The 18489-nt window shown below is 46.6% G+C and overlaps 1 protein-coding gene across 1 annotated transcript in view; it reads left to right on the top strand.

Moving 5' to 3' along the window:
• The window catches only part of LOC104996864 (phospholipid-transporting ATPase IB-like), a 119447-nt gene extending 104807 nt beyond the window's left edge, over positions 1–14640 (top strand). The window contains exons 36-41 of the mRNA XM_010851252.1: positions 3406–3500; positions 5603–5717; positions 8717–9269; positions 9352–9487; positions 9656–9740; positions 14523–14640. Coding sequence (XP_010849554.1) covers positions 3406–3500; positions 5603–5717; positions 8717–9269; positions 9352–9487; positions 9656–9740; positions 14523–14640 — 1102 coding nt within the window. The remainder of the gene's footprint in view (positions 1–3405; positions 3501–5602; positions 5718–8716; positions 9270–9351; positions 9488–9655; positions 9741–14522) is intronic.
• The last annotated feature ends 3849 nt before the right edge of the window (positions 14641–18489 follow it).

The raw sequence follows: 18489 nt of genomic DNA, 5'->3' as shown, positions 1-18489 counted from the left end.
ACCAGTCCATCCTAAAGGAGATCAGTCCTGGGTGTTCATTGGGGGGACTGATGTTGAAGCTGAAACTCCAGTACTTTGGGCACCTCATTCGAAGAATTGACTCATTGGAAAAGACCCTGATGCTGGGAGGGATTGGGGGCAGGAGGAGGAGGGGACGACAGAGGATGAGATGGCTGGATGGCATCACCGACTTGATGGACATGAGTTTGGGTAAACTCCGGGAGTTGGTGATGGACAGGGAGGCCTGCCGTGTAGCAATTCATGGGGTTGCAAAGAGTCAGACACGACTGAGTGACTGAACTGAACTGAACTGAACTGAGTATGTACCATCAATAGTATCAAGTGTGATGAGAATGAAGAGTGGCTAGGACTCTCGTACAATCAGTTTGGATAACTGGTCATTCTAATCCATTTAAGCAAACACCTATCCTGTGACCCTGCAGCTCCATTTCTAGGTATTTACCCAAGAGAATTTTAAAAAAATATATGTCCACATATTCAGATACATGAAGCCATAAGAAAGCCTGAATCAGATTCAACCCCTAAAATATTTCACTGAGACTCATTAGCAAATTATAGTCTGCCAGGCTCCTCTGTCCATGGGATTCTCCAGTAGAGAATACTGGGATGGGTTGCCATTTCCTTCTCAAGGAGATATTCCCAACCCAGGGATTAAACGCAGATCTCCTGCACTGCAGGCAGATCCTTTACCATCTGAGTCACCAGAGAAACTCTGTGTTATATATATTTTATATATATATGTAAAACTGTGAAAAATCAAAGATGAAGAGAGACTCCTTGAAGCTGCAAAAGAAAAGAAGTTAATGATACAAAAGGGGATGCCCATGAGGCTATGAGAAGAAATCTTCCAGGCTGAGAGAGTAGGGTGTCATGCTGAAGGAAAAAAAAAGTACCAACCAAGAATACTTCACTCAGCAGAGGTATACTTCAGAAGTGGAGAAGAGATAAAGAGTTTTCCAGACAAGCAAAAGCTGAAGGCATTCATCACCACTAGACTGGTCTTCAAAGGGGGACTCCCCTGATGGTCCAGTGGTTAAATATCCATCTGCCAATGCAGGAGAAATGGGTTTGACCCCTGGTCCAGGAAGATTCCACATCTTACAGAGCAACTAAGCCTGTGCACCACAACTACTGAGCCCACACAGCACAGTTGTTGAAGCCCACGTGCCCTAGAGCCCGTGCTCCACAAGAGAAGCCACGGCAGTGAGAAGCCCACACACCGCAACTAGAGAGCAGAGCCCGCTCGCCACAACTAGAGAAAAGTCCGATGCAGCAGCGAAGACTCAGTGCAGCCAAAAAAAAGAAAGAGAAAGAAACGTTAAAGGGACTTTAAGCCAAAACAAAAGGGCACTAAGAAGTAAAAGGAAAAGGTGTGGCAGTATGAATCTAAATGATAAAGGTAAATAAATAGTAAGATTCAGAATAATCTCATGTGAAGGTGGTGAGTTTAATCACTTATGAACCTGCACTAATGTAAAAGTTAAAAGACAAAAGTAGTAAAAATAACTAAAACCACAATCATTTGTTGATAGATACACGAGATAAAAATAGGTAAATTGCAACATCAGTAACCTAAAGCACTGTTGTTGTTTGTTTTAGTTGCTAGGTTGTCTCCAACTCTTTGTGACCCATGGACTGTAGCCCGCCAGGCTTTCCCAGGCAAGAACACTGGAGTGGTTGCCATTTCCTTTTCTGGGGGATCTTCCCAATGCCAGGATCAAACCCATGTTGGTGAAAGTGTAAAGTTTTAAAATGCACTCTAACTTGAGTTTTTATCAACTTAAAACAGACTGTTACCAATATAAATTGTTTTATGTAAGTGTCATTGTAGCCACAAAGCAAAAGCTTATATTAAATACACAAAAGTAAAGAAAGAGGAATCAAGCTTATCACTATAGAAAATCATCAGTTCACCAAGGAAGAGAGCAAGAAATGAAAAAGTTGTAGGAGTTCAAGATTCTTGGTTCTCTCACTGTTGACTTTCCCGCGCGGTCCCCCAATCAGCCTTGGGATCTGGAGAAGCTTTCACGCCCAGAGCCGACCTGTCTTGACATACACTGTCAAGAGTCTCAGACTGGGACTTCCCTGGTGGTCCAATGGTTAAGAATCTGCCTGCCAATGCAGGGGAAAACAGGTTTGATCTCTGGTCCGGGAACTAAGATCCCATATGCTGATCCCTGGTCTGGGAAGATTCCGCATGTCGCAGGGCAACTAAGCTCACACTCTACAAGTACTCTAAAGCCCGTGCGCCACAAAAAGAGGAGCCACCACAGTGAGAACCCACACTCACAAAACTAGAGAAAGCCTGTGCAAAGCAACGAAGACCCAGTGCTGTCATAAATAAATAATTTGAAAAAGAATCTTGAACCACTCTAGATGATGGCTTTGCTGTAAGAAAAGGAAACTGGGGCAAAGATTCTGAAAATACATGCCATAAGATCGCTAAGGTACTCTCAGAGGCCTGAGAAAAACAGGACATTCATTGTCCAGTTCAGCTCTTTGGAGAAAACAGGAGGGCTGTACATGAAGCAGTCATGTACAGATGTGAGAGTTCGACCATAAACAGGGCTGAGTGCCAAAGAATTGATACTTTTGAATTGTGGTGCTAGAGAAGACTCTTGAGAGTCCCTTGGACAACAAGGAGATCAAACCTGTCCATCCTAAAGGAAATCAAGCCTGAATATTCATTGGAAGGGCCGATGCTGAAGCTGAAGCTCCAATACTTTGGCTACCTGATGCGAAGAGCCGACTCATTGGAAAAGACCCTGATGCTGGGAAAGATTGAGGGCAGGAGGAGAAGCAGGTGACAGAGGATGAGATGGTTGGATAGCATCATCAACTCAATGGACATGAGTTTGAGTAATAGTGGGATATGTGTATCTGGGCTATAGTGAAGGACTGAGGAGCTCGGCATGCTGCAGTCCATGGGGTCACAAAGAGTTGGACACGACATAATGACTAAACAATATAAGAGATGCTCACAGCAAAATACTATTTTAGAAGCATCTTGCCGAGAGTGTCTGGATAATATCCATTTTATTTTAAATGTAAGAACATTCTCCAAGTGGTAAGGAAGTTTTTTTTTTTTACTTTTACCTTGAAACTTTTTTTTCCTCCAACAAATCCCTTTAAATCTGCTTCCCAGGTGGCACTAGTGGTAAATAACTTGCCTGCCAATGAAGGAGACACAAAGATGCAGGTTCAGTCCTTGGGTTGGGAAGATCCCCTGAAGTAGGAAATGGCAACCCACTCCAGTATCCTGGCCTGGAGAATCCCATGGACAGAGGAGCCTGGTGGGCTACAGTCCATGGGGTCACAAAGAATCAGACACGACTAACACAACTTAGTACGCAACGAACTAAAGCCAGTCTGTGTTTGATTTAGGTCCACGGTGGAGGAAGTGAATCTCCAAAGGTCCGCGAGTCCCAGGCCCTGTCAGGTGATCTTCCGGAACAACTCTGTTGACCTAGGTGCCCCACGTAAGTCACGCGCACAACATGGAGATGTCATTGACTCACAGAAGGATGGGCGGTTAAACGTGAGGTCCTCCTCCTTGAAGGCACATGCTGAGTGAAATAAGCCAGGCACGAAAGGACAAGTACTGTGTGACCCCACAGACATGAGGTCCCGGGAGCAGTCAGATTCTCAGAGGGAGAGCAGGGTTTCCAGGGGAGGGGCGAGGGGAGTCTCAGGTTGCGGAGGCAGAGAGTTCTGGGGCCAGAGGGTGGGGGTGTCTGCATAGCCTTGTGTCTGTTCTTAGTGCCACTGAACTGGACACTTCATGTCCTTAAGATGGTAAACTTTATGCTACATGCATTTAACCACGTTTTTAAAAAGGTGACTGCCTGAATTTTTAAAAACCATTAATGCAGAACAAGGAGACCATTTAAAATGCGAAGACATCTTCATTTTATAAGGGTGAGGCTGTTTTCATATTTTTATTTTTCACAGCCCTCAACATTTAAGATAAAGTGAAGGACAGTGGTTTTTCCTCCTTCGGCAGTTTGCATTGCTGACAGAGCCTGGACTTGTGCTTGGGGGAGGCAGGGGGGGGGTGCTCTGTGCTCAGAAAATCTTCTCAGGGACTTGCTGCCACAGGGCACTCCCTCCTGTCCCCACAGCCACGCAGAGAATCCGTGACACCTGAGAAGTGCCAACCCAGATTCCACCTTGAGATTCTGGGTGGATCCATCCCGAGTGGGAGGAAGGTCATCCCCGGGAATGGGAAGCCACTGATACCTGCATCCAGTCCAATAGCATGGTGAAAATGGCCTAAAACAGTGGTGCTCCATGCACTGTCCTTAACCCAGGAGCAGAAGTGTCACCCGGGAAGTTGCTAGAACTGTTGGCTCTTGGGCCCCACTGCAGACTCACTGAATCAACTGTCTGGTGGTGGTGCCCACTGTAGTTTGAGAACCACTGGTCCTGCCTTTGTGCGGGGTACCAGGCTTCTTACCAGCTCCTGGGCGGCTCTCCATGCAGAGAAGGCTGTGGACCACCACATCCCTCTCTCCTTCGACAGACAAGCACATAAGCCAGTTCACAACACATGGACACAAGTTAACGTTTTCTTCTGCTAAAGAGCATGGCTACTCACAAGTAAATCCACTGTCACCAGTGAGCCATAGTAAAGCTTGGGAGTGTGTGGAAGCAGCATGTGCTCGCTCTGGGTCGTGTTTTAACCTAAATGTATTAATATTGTTCAAATATGAGACTGCTCTAGGTCTGACCTGCCAAGGTCAGAAGTTAGAGAAGAGCGGAAATACTCATCAGCTCTCCTCATTGCCCCACAAGAGCTGGTATCGCTTTCAGAAATGATTCTAGGATTGGTTCTCCCAGAGAGAGAGAGAGTGCTGGTCATGAGTTATTTCCTCTGGGAACTTCTACCCATGACCCTGTTATTCATGTCAACTCAAGTAAACCACTTTGAATACTTAGTTAAAATCAGCTAAATTTTTAAAACAGAGACATTTCCAGCATGGTGGACTTTTTTTTTTTTTAAATCAAGTTTAATATTAATATTGCATGTTGTCCCCCAGCATGTTTTCAGCTTCAAAACTTACCTTTCTGGGTTCCAGTTGTAGGTTTTAGTTTCAAGACTCAGACTATTCCAGGGCCCCTTCTCTTGAATGGTGGTGGGAAAATGTAGTGAGGGACCTGTGGGTCCCCTCTTGAGCTGCTCAGACTGGGCTGGGCCACAGGCCCATAGAGACAGGCATGAGCCCCTGGGCCCCTTGGCCAGGCTGCATCCTCCAGGACATGGCTCTCAGGGAGCATCAGGCACCACATCAGAATCCTTGGGAGAACTTTAAAAAGCACCCAGTGATGTCCAGCCATGCAGATCCATTGGCCCCAGAAAGAAGGATGCAGAAAGGGCTTCGTCAGTGGTTCTGATGCAGCTAGGTTTGCAAACTGCTCCATCACCAAGCCCTCCCCAGACCTTGCCACTCTCCCTGTCTCAGCCATCCCTGCCTGAGGTGGCCAATGTGCCCCAGATGGGGAGGGGTTTTGATTTCTGTTACCAGAATGTTCACTGTACATATTTACCTTCTAACAGCGTCCCCATGCTTTGCTCTTTCAGATGGATATGCGTTTTCTCAGGTAGAACGAGCTGTGATTTCTCAGGAAGAACTAGTCCGATCTTATGACACCACCAAAAACAAACCCCAGAAGACTTTTTCTTCTGCCACCTTGGAGTAAGAGCTGGGGCCCCGAGTCCTACCCTTTTGTGTCCGTTCTGGGGACAGCTGCAATGAGCCAATGCTCCTCAACACTCCTCCTGTGACTCCTCCTCCCTCCTGTGACTCTGGCCAGTTTGTTATTTCTATACTGATTAAATCACTATCCTTGGGTATAAATGATGGGGAACCCTATATGCTTTTTCTTAATTTGTCTTCATTGTTTTACTTTATTTTTCCTGTAGCTGTGAGATGATTTATCAGTTGAGCCTGAAGTATAAAATTCAAAGTATTAGTTTTACCAAAATTTAAACTTTGGTACAGGTTGTTTTGGGGAAAAAAGGTCAAGGATGTTATGTTGCATAATAAGCTTGTCTTGCTTCATTGGAAAGGGGTCATGCAGAAAAGTCACAGACTAAGGGGCACAGGCAGCATATAAAACATTTTTCTAAGTAGAATGTCCTGTCCTGTCGTGTTGGAGTTATATCTGATGAGTATGAGATGTGCACCATATTCTTGGTTTCAATGAACTTATCTAACGAGTATAGTGTAGACTTATCTTGGGCCTCCAAACCAGGTGTGCGAGAACGACTGTATCTCATTCTCCCCTGATTCCCCCACACATCAGGGCCAGTAGAAAATTCAACCTCATTCTTTTTTTTTCACCCTCAGTCATTCTTGTGCTTCTGCCTCAGGTGTGTATGAACTCTGCAGGGTTTCAGATGCTGCAAAGCACTGGGCTCCTCCATTCTTCTGTCATCTGCCCACACAGGTCACCATTAAAGACACGTGCTTTCTTTTGGCCTGGCCGTTTTATGAGGCTTCTGTGCCAGGGATAGGGCACCGGAGCCTCTGGGGAGCTGGGCCCCCATGCCCATGGTCTACCATTCCTGTCTTGGGGCGCACTGTCTGCCCAGTGCACTCTGAGGGGGCAAAGAGATGTCTCTCAGATCTCTCCCGCAGTCCAAGGCATAGAGCCCCCTTCCTCAAGCCCTGTTCTACCTCTTGAGTTTTTAGAAGTGAAGACCAAGAATTCTTGTAAACTATGTCAATTTTCTGTGCTGCCAAAGACCCTTCTGAGGAAACAAACAGAAAATCCCGAGACCTGTTTGAATGGAAATAAGACAACAAGGAAAACACTGGGAGAAAAGCCCATAAATACCTCAAAAAGTTATCCACAAATATATAAAATGTGGTATAGCCATAATATGGAATGTTATTCAGCTGTAATAAGAATAAAACACACACAAAATGGATAAACCTTAAAAACATTATGCTAAGTTAAAAAAAAAGCCAGTCCTAAGGGGGCTCATGGGCTTCCCTGGGGGCTCCGTGGTAAAGAATCCACCTGCCAATGCAGGCCACATGGATTCAATCCCTGGGTCAGGAAGATCCCTTGGAAGAGGGCATGGCAGCCTTCTCCAGTACCCTTGCCTATGAAATCCCATGGACAGAGGAGCCTAGTGGGCTATGGTCCGTGGGATCGCAAAAAGTCAGACACAACTTAGCGACTAAACAACATCAAGGGGCAACATACAACACGATTCCATTCACAAGAAAGTCATAAGCAAATCTATAGATGTAAAGTAGACTAGTGGTTGCCTAGGGCTGGGGGTGGAGGGGTTGAATGGAAGGTGGGGCAATTGCTCAGGGGCACAATGTGTCTTCTGAGGGTGATGAAAATGCTGTACATTTGGATGGTGGTGGTAGTTGCACAATTCTGTAATAGTCTAAAAATACTGAACTATGCACTTAAGGGTAGATTTTCTGGTATACGAATTATAGCTCAATAAAACCATGAAGTTTTTTAATCACCTATTTCAAAAGTGATAAATTCAGAAATTTCAAAGCTACCAGGTCCATGCTTTTATGTGTTTGTAGCAAAAGTTTATTATGCAGATAGTACAGGCTGCACACTTTGCTAGGGGTACCAGTAGGAAACAAGAAAAACAAGTTGCCTGACACCATGCAAGTTAGAGTGTGCTTAAGGAAAAAGAAAAAAAGAAAGAAAAGCCACCAGGGCTTCCCTGGTGGCTCAGAGGTTAAAGCTTCTGCTTGCAATGCAGGAGACCTGGGTTCGATCCCTGGGTCGGGAAGATCCCCTGGAGAAGGAAATGGCAACCCACTCCAGTATTCTTGCCTGGAGAATCCCATGGACAGAGGAGCCTAGTGGGCTACAGTCCACCAGGTCGTAAAGAGTCGGACATGACTGAGTGACTTTACTTTCACTTCACTTTCTAAGGAAAAAGTATTACATGCCTACTTTACTTTGACAGCATCTCACCCGTTACCTGAAAAATATCCTTTCTCCAGCCAGTGAGGCTTACTGAGAAAAGATTTCCTGACCAAAAACCAACCCAATGATGGACTATCCTCTGTTAATTATTTGGGAAAATGTCTTGTTCCAAAGCTCCTTGTTAAAGCCTCATTTCTGGGCAGGAAGCCTTTTTGGGAGGCTTCTGTGTGGAAAGGAACTTATTAATATTAAAGACATGTGCGGTCTCTTGCTGGCCTGCGTTTTCCAAGGCTGGTTGCTCAAGCTTTCCATCCACTGTTGCTGTTTGATTGGTTTCTTAAGAACTAGGACACCAGGTGGTCTATCCATTTCCTGGAAATACAGGCCAGCCTCAGCTTCAAGCGGCTTCGGGGATTTGATCCTTTCTGGGGATGTCTGCACTTGGTCCACTACTGATCCACAACCTAGTATTAATAGAATGAAACACAATATTAGCCGGAAAATAAACGATTGTACACCCACGCTCTGAATGCCAACCTCTCAAGTTGGGTTTTTTGTCTAGTTTCCTTAAAGTTTTTACATTTATGAACTGTGCGCAGAGACAGCAGCCACATTCAATACTCTGAAAACAAAAACAAACAAAAATTGAGTAAGATACCCTTGGACAAGTCACTTCTCCAGAATTTTGTTTCTGCAGAACACGGATTCCCTGCGCGTTCACCTCTAGGGCGCCTCTTTTCTGCGCACGTGGCTAGAGACCCAGAACGCTCTGGGAATCCAGGCGCAAGGAGCGTGCGCAGGTGCGCCTGGTGCGGCGCGGGGCGGGGCCGAGCGGGGAGGAGCGGCGCGCGCTCGGAGAGCGTGGAGTGCGCGCGGGATGGAGTCTGGGTGGTTCACTGAGAGCCGGCAGGTCCTTCCAGTTCGCGAGGCGAACGCCACACCCGAGGGCAGGAAGCAGGCCTCCCGAGGCGCCCCCAAATTTCAAGCAAGGGGCTTCCCCAGGCAGCCACACCCTGTCCCAGCTCCTGAAAGGCCACTTAAGTTCGTGGCTCCCTGGGCTCTTTTTCCCAACCTCGGTCCCTCCAGCCCCACCAGTTGAGTGCGGGACGCCGGGCCGGCCGGGCCTAGGAGGGGGAGGGGGTGACAGGCTTCGAAAGGGTCGGGGCTCGAACCGATGCGGGGGCGACTTGGGCGCTGGAAGGGCGAGACAGGCCTTCCCTCCCTCTGTGCACCCCCTTGCAGTGCAGGTGAACAGGTCCTCCGCGGGCGGTTACGGGGAGTGGAGATGGAGGTGGGCGCAGGAGTGTGCACAGGTGTGTGCGCTGCACGTGCTTGTGAGTTCGCTAGAGGGGAGAAGCGCCCCGACACCCCGTTGGGCATCGCATGTCCTCAGACCCAGGGGTGGGTCAGCCGCAGCCGGGCCCGTCTCTTCCGAGGTCCAAGCTAGCGGCTGTTCTGCGCGTGGACGCGCAGCTGGGCTTGTTTGAGACTCAAATTCGCGGCCCACTCCGCTACTTGCGGAGTTGGAAATTCAGCGTTCCCCGACGTGCCTGTGAGTTAGCCAGCTAGTTCACTTGGAGTCCCCACACGCACGATGCACTCCGGCCCGCAGGGGAGAAAGCCCGGGTGCCCAGCTGTGGGTTTTTGCACGCGAGGAGCGCGCGGGGACTCGGACGCACCTGCTAGCAGATCTTAGTTTCCTGGCCCCTTAGGCGCCCAGGTCTGGCTGAGCTTCATGAGAGTGGCCAGGACCCAGAAAACCGTGTCAGCAGTGAGTGCCTGGTGCCCAGTTCGGAAAGAGCATTGTACGTGCCATGGGTCTCTGTCTGGGGTGGCCCTGCTGTTGGAAGCTGCTGGGTTGCATTTGCAGAAGGGAACCCTGAACCCCTGAGCTTTTCAGAGCAGACGAGGGCTTCAAGGAAAGAAGTCTTTGGATTTAGACAGTGGGGATTTAGACCGTGGGAAGCGTGCTATCCTCCCATGGCGATACAAAAACAATTTGCAGTTCCTCCGTGGTGCAGTTAATGCGCACAGCTGAAGGTTGTTTTACTCCACATCCTCCACCTTTGACTTGGGAAAAGTAAGGATTGGCTACTGTTTACACCTGCCCCCTGTGGAGTGGGCAGAAGTGTTGGGGTCGTGAGGGTGTCCTCCCTAGACCAGGAAAACCTCAAGCACGAGGTTGAGGACTTAAAATTTCTAGCTTCAATGGAAGCAAATCCTTCTGATTCTTTGGGTTCACCTAAGTCAAAGGGGGGAGTATTATTCAGTAAAGGCACGCTATTAGTTTTCTTCTGCCTTTCAATACATTGTGTTTGAAAACAGCTGGGTGACCTCATCGTGGAAAGATAGTTTTGTTGGCTGTGAAGCCATAGGAAAGTTTTGGGCAGCCACACAAATCCTTCTTTGAAAAGCAGTGCCTTGTGACTTTGGGCAGAGAGAAGCTGGAGGGGTGGAGCAGGTGGAGACTGGCAGCAAGGTGCTCCCCTAGGCGTGTCCCAGAGGGCTGGGTGGGTAAATCCCAGCAGAATCCACCCCAGCACCGGGGGAGCCAGCTTCTCAAAGTGATCTGACCTCCTGCCAATTGTGGTGTTGATTATTTAGTGTCGTCGCTGGGAGACCAGTGTCTTGTATCTGTGGGACCTCTTGGATGCTGTGGCATTTGGCCTGGGTCAGTCCAAATTGTGCAAAAACAAACCCTTCCTGGGATGTCACGTGCACACCTGTGGTCCTCAGACCTCAGGCTTGAAGAGCTGGAGATGTGGCTCTTGAGGTGGCAAGGAAGGACACTGATTCTTTGAGCCCTGTGTTCTGTTTCCGCCTCTCACCAAAAATCGTGTGTATGAAAAATGCTTTCCCAGAGCCTGCTGTCTGGCTTTTAGTTTTGTTCCTGTTCTTTAGCTATTTGAACTTTTTAAACATCAAATTCCTGAAGCTTCTAGTGCGAGTGGTAACAGCAAATAAATGTAGACCATTCTCTACACTCTTCTGATCACATTATTTTGATTATTTGTCTGAAGGGGGCTTTATTTTCTTCATGGCCCCTTTCTGTTGGTTTGTTTTGATAGCTGCTTATTTGACTGCCTTGGATCTAAACTAGGTTAAAGCAACATTCAGAACTCCCAGCTCCACACAGCTGTCAGCAAACACTCAGCCTCCCGTCGTTTGTTGTTGTTCGGTTGCTAAGTCGTGTCTCAGTCGATGACCCCATGGACTGCAGCCCGCCAGGCTCTTCTGTCCTCCTCTATCTCCTGGTATTTACTCAAATTCATGCGTGTTAATTCATAAAGTATCTCATAAGTAAGGATGGGGAATTAAAATTCATTCACTGTTTTAGAAATTTTCTGAGTCAGGGAAAAATCTACAGAAATCTTTTCCCTTGAAATAGTGATTCAAAAATTCTAGAATGCTGCAAGTCAGGTGGAAAGACAGCAGGGGGCAGGAGAGACCCTTTTCCCTCTGGTCAGCAGCACTTTCTCTGATTTAGGAAGAAAGAAGACATGTCCAGTGTTGACGTTTGTAGCTTCTCCACCTACCAGATCTGCATTTGTTTTGTCCACAGTTTATATATATTTCTATTCCTCCGTCCCCCCGAGCACTGGGTGAAAATCAAATTGGCTGTATATTAACAGCAAATCAAACATCTGGGCTGACAGTGAATATTTGTTTCACATGATTTGCTCCCAGAGCAGCAGCTGAGGCCTGGAAGAGCGTTCCATCCTGGTCATGCAGCTTCCTTCTACTTCAAGGTATTAGGTTGTGTTCAAAGAGGGTTTTCCACTTCCCTGGTGGCTCAGACGGTAAAGTATCTGCCTACAATGTGGAAGACCTGGGTTCAATCCCTGAGTCAGGAAGATCTTCTGGAAAAGGAAATGGCAACCTACTCCAGTATTCTTGCCTGGAAAATCCCATGGACGGAGGAGCCTGGTAGGCTACAGTCCATGGGGTCACAAAGAGTCGGACACAACTGAGCGACTTCACTTTCACTTTAAAGAGGGTTTTAGGGGAAAGAGTTGGACACGACTGATCGACTGAACTGAACTTAGTGGGGAAAAAATGGTACCTTTGTGTACAGAGTGGGAAATATTTCCTAGAAAGTACTGCCTGGGAAAACAAATGCCAGTAATTCAAACAAATTGCAAGTGGTAGGCATTATATTGTGTTCAATAATTGTTAAGGAGTTGTTGACTCACTAAGTTGTGTGTGACTGCAACCCCATGAACTGCAGCACATCAGGCTTCCCTGTCCTTCACCATCTCCTGGCGTTTACTCAAAACTCCTTTCATCCTCTGTTGCTGCCTTCTCATTGTCAAGTTACCTGAATGAATTTATAAAAGGTGCTTTGGAAACAGTAGTATTCAACATTTTTAACCCTGTATACCCAGTGATTAAAATAATTTTCCTGTACCTTCTTGAATGATGTTTCAAAAGAAACTTCAAAAGAAGTGGTTTGTCTGTTTTCTTCCTATCAAAATTTTTTGATTGGTGTATAATTGCTTCATGGTTAGTTTCCTCTTCCAAGTAGTCAGTGATCTGAAAACAGTGAATTTTATGCTTGCCCACCTCAGAGATTCAGAGGTGTCTGCCTGCTTTGGTTGGAAAGGAATCAGCTCCATGTTGGGTGCAACGAGGACGTATCCTGTGACTAACAGGAGACAAATGTTAGTTTGCGTCTCTTGTCTTTGATCAAGCCCCTTGCTCTCTTTAGTTCACCTCTCCAGGCCATCTTCAGATCCTGGTAGAGTTATCACAATGACGTAACCTTGGCAACTCTGCCAGAGATGGTTGAATCCCCCTGCCCCAGCCTACCCACATGCAGACCCCCCTGCAGAATCCACCTGCCTGACCTCCTCCCTGCCTGGGGCTCCAGCACCTCTCCACGGGCTCATCCGGTCAAGATGCCCTGCTGTCCGTTTTCAGACCTGTGTGTCTTTGCAGAGGCTCCAGTCCCGCCTGAAATGTAGCATCTCTTTCCTTCACCCAACCGAGATGTCTCCCTCCAGTCTCCTCTGAGCTCTGCTTGGACCTGTTTTAACATCACATACTTTGTCTCCATCCTATGGACTAAGAGTCTCTTCACTCACATTTCCAGGGCTGCACGTGTGTTGTCCATTTGGTAGATGCTCAGTAAACCCTTGCTGGATAAATAGAATTCTGGCCAGGTCTAGGGCTGAACTTTTCTGCAGGTTTAGTTTGGGTTCTCTGGCCATGAGTGGTCCATAAACTGGACTTTTAAAACTCATCCTTATGGAAGGCAGAGGGAAAAAAAAAAATCCAGGTCTGAGTAATCACTTGAACCATTATCTTTATTGTATCAGGCACTTTTGATTTCCATCCTGTATTTCAGACAGAGTTCCTGAATGCATGTAGTCAGCTTGCCCTGGCCGAGCATTCAGCAAGGAGCCCACCTTCCATCGCATCTGTAGCGGCGGCTTCTCGTCTTCTAATCCCACAGTCTCTTGATTCCCAACCAGCTGAACTTCTTGATACTGATTTCAGAAATAGCTTTATCACAATTAACTAAAAGTTAGGCTGTACCAACAAAAAGCACGTTTCTTCTACTGGGTGTGCCATTCTTTAACTTGGAAGGAAAGTTTTTTTTACCTTTTTCCTGTACATAACACACAATTCCCTTCCTCTCTCACACATGCTTCTGCTGTTTTAAAATAGCAACTACAGCTGCCAGTAGAGACTCTTGGGGGAATTTTTAAGGCCACTAATCAGTTTCACAGCTGGAGGCAAAGCACGATGCTGGGGAATATTTTTCGCATGACACACCAGGTGCTTTGACCTTGTTGGGGCAGCCAGAGGGTTAAACTTAAGGAGTAGGGGGAGCGAGGGCCAAGTGATGAGACCACCAGAGGCTCGGCTCCTTCCTCTGACCCCTGCACTGTGCAGAAACTGAGCCAGGCACCAGGGGGATCCCAAGTCCCCCACGAGCCTCTGGGGGCATAGAGCTGGGGACATGGGGACCGCCCCCGCCAAAGTCCTCCCAGAGTCTCTGGAAGTGCTGGGAAGATCAGAGCTCTCAGTTCCCCCTCTGAACTGAGCACAAGCCCCAGACTTAAAATGTATGCAGGAGCAAAGTCCTTCTTGAAGGACACCTCCTCCTACCAATGTTGCTCAGCCTCCAGGGGCATCAGAACCTTGGAGGGTTCCTTGGTACATGGATTGCTGGGCCTCAGTCCAGACTGCTGTCTGCATGGGCCCAAGAATCTGCATTTCTGACCCATTCCCAGGCGACTAGAAACCACTGTTAGAACTTCTTTTCTATCCAAGCAGTTTAGTTTCTTTCACTCAAATATTTACGCACAAGAGAGTTTGTTTCCACCAGACAAGCAACGTGCTTGCGGTGAACAGAGCAGATGAAGAGAGCAGAGCAGTGGTTACCAGAAGCGCCTGTGGGAGAGATGGCGACTGGCACAGGGGGGTCAGTTGTCTGGTGAGTACGGAAACAAAGGTTTTGGTAGCGAGCATGTTGTAGGGTATTCAGAGACCCAGGATGTTCTGGGAATCCAGGTGCAAAACTTAACTCACAACTCTCAAGTTGTACATCTTTTTAGTCGACGGTTTTGGTGACCATGAAGGTACCCAGAGTGGACTTCCTTCCTTCACCTGAACTCCACGAAGAACCAGAGCTTTGGTACCAGCAGCGGCCCCTTGCACCCATTCGCCTTCTTGGGGAATCCAGACAAATATGGGTAAATCTCTCCTGGTTCTCAAATCTCCTGTATTGGTTGAGATTCTGAGTTTTATTTGGCAGCGGAGCAGGTTAGCTGCTCCTTCCCAGTTGGAAAGATACTGGCGGGGGTGGGGTGGGGCTTGGGTGAAATATCCGGGGCATACCCACTCATGGTCTCGACACTGAGTGGGGCTCAGTTGGAAGATACTGAGAAATTCCCACCCAGTCGGGTGGGAGGCTGGGTGAAAAAGCCCAGCAGAATACCCAGCCAGTGGAAAGGTACTGGTCGGGGGCCTCGACTGAAAGAAATCGAGGCATACCCGGGGCTCAGTTGAAAAGATACTGAGGTCACTCCATTGTAGGGGATTGAATGATCTTGGCTGAGTGCATAGGTAAGAGGCTGATCTGACACTTCCTCAATTCAGCTGTCTTTATAGAATTTGTTGGGATAAAAGTGAGGAAAGTACATGAGAGCTTTGCTCCGAAGAGAAGGGACAGGACTCCTCCTGGCCAGTTACGGTTTTCTCAGGTGACTGAGAAATTTACTGGAGTGGTGGAGGCATAGTCCTCATACCATGCAGTGGTCCCATAGGGAAACCCACTCATTAATTAAAATACTTGCTCGTCCAGGGGTCGCACATAAGAACTGGCCATCTAGCAACCTGAGCAGCCGTGGTAGTCTTAGATTTCTGGAGGCAGAACCCGAGACACATAAGAGGGTGAAACGACTCTAGGGTGACTCCTAAGAGTTAAGCTCACAAGCAGCACACAGACCCACTACACAAGTTCACTAGTGATTTTTTATGCCTGACAAATTCAGCTTAAAATGGGAAATACAATCTCGCAAAATCAAAAAGGAGGAGCGTCAGAAAGCCAACCTCCGACTAACACCCCGGCCAAATTCATGTACAATATGTACGGAGTGCATACTTGCAAGTACCTAGTTAATTGGGGAATTTATACTAAAGGAGACCCAAACTTAAAATGGCCAAATTGGGGTTCTTTCTGTATTCCAAAATTGATATTTTTGCTTGCAAAACTAGAAAAAGCTGGCCATAAGATCAGACTGAATGGAATGCTTACTTTGGTATCTAGAAGCTTCTAAAAGAGGAAATAATAGAGTAACTTCTTTGCAGGAAACCAACAAAAAATTGCTTGATATGATATCAGAACTAGGAAAAGCCACTACTGCTAACTCTGTCTCTCCCTTTGCTCCTCTTCTATCTGAACTGCCAGACACTTTATCTGTCCTTCAGCCTCCTGCTGCTGCTCTTTCCCCAGCAGAGGAGGATGAAAAATCAGAAGTGATTATCGTTCCCTTTAAGGAGAAACCTATCACAGGGAGAGGTGACTCATCTTCAGTATTTACCTTCACATTCTGGACCAGTACAGAACTTAGAGCCCTAGCTAAGGAATTTCCTGATCCCAGTCAGGATCCATTGGGATTTTCTAAGGAATTTGAATTAGCCATCCAGGCCTACAAACCTGGGCTTTCAGATCTATATCAACTAATTCAGCTATTAGTTTCTGAAAGTAAAGCAAGGGAATGGAGAAAGCCGGATGGAAACACCCCTTAATGGATTTTGAATCCCACAGTCCACAGGCTCATACTGAATGCAAGGAATTGGCTCAGAAATTACTCAAACTTATCCCAGAGCTTTTTTCAAAGACTGAGGACTGGACAAAAATTCAACAGTGCAAGCAGAGACCAGATGAATCAATTCCAGATTATTTTGAGAGATTTGAAAAAACTTTTAAACAATATTTGGGTTTGACGCCTGAATCATTCTCCAGCCCCCAAAATGATCTCATGCTTAACTCCACCTTTTTAGAAGGTTTAGATGAGGATTTGGCTACTTTGGTCAAAAGACACAGTCTAGGTTGGTCTGCGTTGTATACCAAGGGTCTCGTTACACTGGCTGACCAACTTTTCAAAACCATTAGAAAGAAGAAGGATTATCTACCAAAATCATGAACCTTCAGCTGTGCCAGTTAAGTACTCAAAGCCAGCTGAAGGTCAACCAACCCCCATTTAGTTCTCAACTGATAGGAAAACAAAGAGTTTGTTTTTACTGTGGGAAACCAGGACATCAGAAAATGAACTGTAAGCTAAAAAGAAAAAGGCTAGAGGAAGAACTGGGTTTTAGACCAGAATTCCAAGTTAAACAGGAGTAGGGCTGCCGCTCCTAGGGAACATGGGGAGCTTTCCCCTCCTCCTCTCTAATACTCTGGGAGAAGTAGAAACGATTATAAAAGGAGAAACAATTAAAGCCCTGATAGACACAGGGGCCACCTTTTCAGTTTTAAACCCTACCAAAATTAAAGGCGCTCTCCTTCAGAGTGATACCTCAGTACAGATGGTGGGGGTTTCTAATGAGCCTGTTAAGGCTCCTAAATCATTATCCTTAGACTTCTACTTAGGGAAACTTAAGGGAAGACATTCCTTTCTTCTGGTAGAAAGTGCTCCTGTTCACTTGATAGGTAGAGACCTGTTAGAAGTTTACAAAGCCCATATTTCCTTTATTCCTAGGGAGAAATGTTTCTAGATCTAAAGGACAATCAGATTTCCTTCATCATATAATGTTTGTGACTCATGATGAGGATGATGCTGAACAAGATAGGTTGCTAGCCTTAGTACCTAAAGAATTATGGGCACTTGATTCTACTGACAACGGATGAATACATTCTGCATCCCCCATCAAAATTACTATAGATAAAGATAAGCCTCTGCCCAATATTCGCCAGTATCCATTAAGGTAGGAGGCCATAGAAGGAGTAAAACCTTTAATATTAGCTTACACCAAGAAAGGGCTCATTGTGCCTTACACAAGCCTTTGTAACACTCCCATTTTGCCAGTTAGAAAACCAAATGGCCAGGGTTGGAGATTTGTACAGGATCTGACATCTATCTATGCTATTATTATCCCTCGACATTCTGTAGTGCCAGACCCCCCATACTTTAGTGTCTTGCATTCCTAAAGGCAGTAATTTCTTTTCTGTGATAGATCTCTGCAGTGCAGCTTTTAGTATCCCTGTACACCCTGATTTTAGTATCTTTTTGCCTTTACTTGGAATGAATGGCAATATACGTGGGCTGTAATGTCACAAGGATATACTGAAAGCCTCACTTCTCCCAGATATTGAAAGCTGATCTAGATGACCTGGACTTCCCTCATAAGTCCGTGTTGATATGATATGTAGATGTTTTGCTGCTGTGTTCAAAGTGTTTGGCAAACAGCCCACATGACACCTTGTATTTACTCCAGAAACTAACCTTAAAGGGACATAAAGTGTCGAAAGAAAAATTGCACTTCTGTAAGACTGATGTAAAATATTTAGGACATAGGGTGGTGACCCAAGGACAAAAGAGCAGATGAAACCAAGGAGGGTCTTGGAATGCAGGAACAGAAGAACCAGACCCTTATCGTCCTTCCCTCCCCCATGTTGTAACTATTAATGGAACAGTATAAGCTGTCTCCCCTCCTACCCCATAGGGAGAAGGTATTTGCCCTACTCTTCCCCCACCCAGTATACATGCCTCATCCAATCAGCAAATGACTCACAAGACCCCTATCCCACTCCTTGTACCCTGGGTATGAAAGTGGACTAAGGAATCCCTGTTCAACGTTGGTTCTCCCTTGGGCTGGCCTGCTGTTCTAACAGCGTCTCCCACTCCAATAAACTTTATTTTCCTCTCATTCTGTCTCATGTCTGGAAATTCTTTTCCAACCTGCGCCTGGACCATGACACATAGGCTCTCTAAAGTAAGGGCTTCTTGGAGAAGGAAATGGCAACCCACTCCAGTGTTCTTGCCTGGAGAATTCCAGGGACGGGGGAGCCTGGTGGGCTGCCGTCTATGGGGTTGCACAGAG

This window comes from Bison bison, unplaced genomic scaffold (assembly GCF_000754665.1).
Source record: "Bison bison bison isolate TAMUID 2011002044 unplaced genomic scaffold, Bison_UMD1.0 scf7180017864299, whole genome shotgun sequence".
In the NCBI taxonomy this organism is placed as follows: domain Eukaryota; kingdom Metazoa; phylum Chordata; class Mammalia; order Artiodactyla; family Bovidae; genus Bison; species Bison bison.
This window is presented reverse-complemented; position numbering and strand designations above follow the sequence as displayed.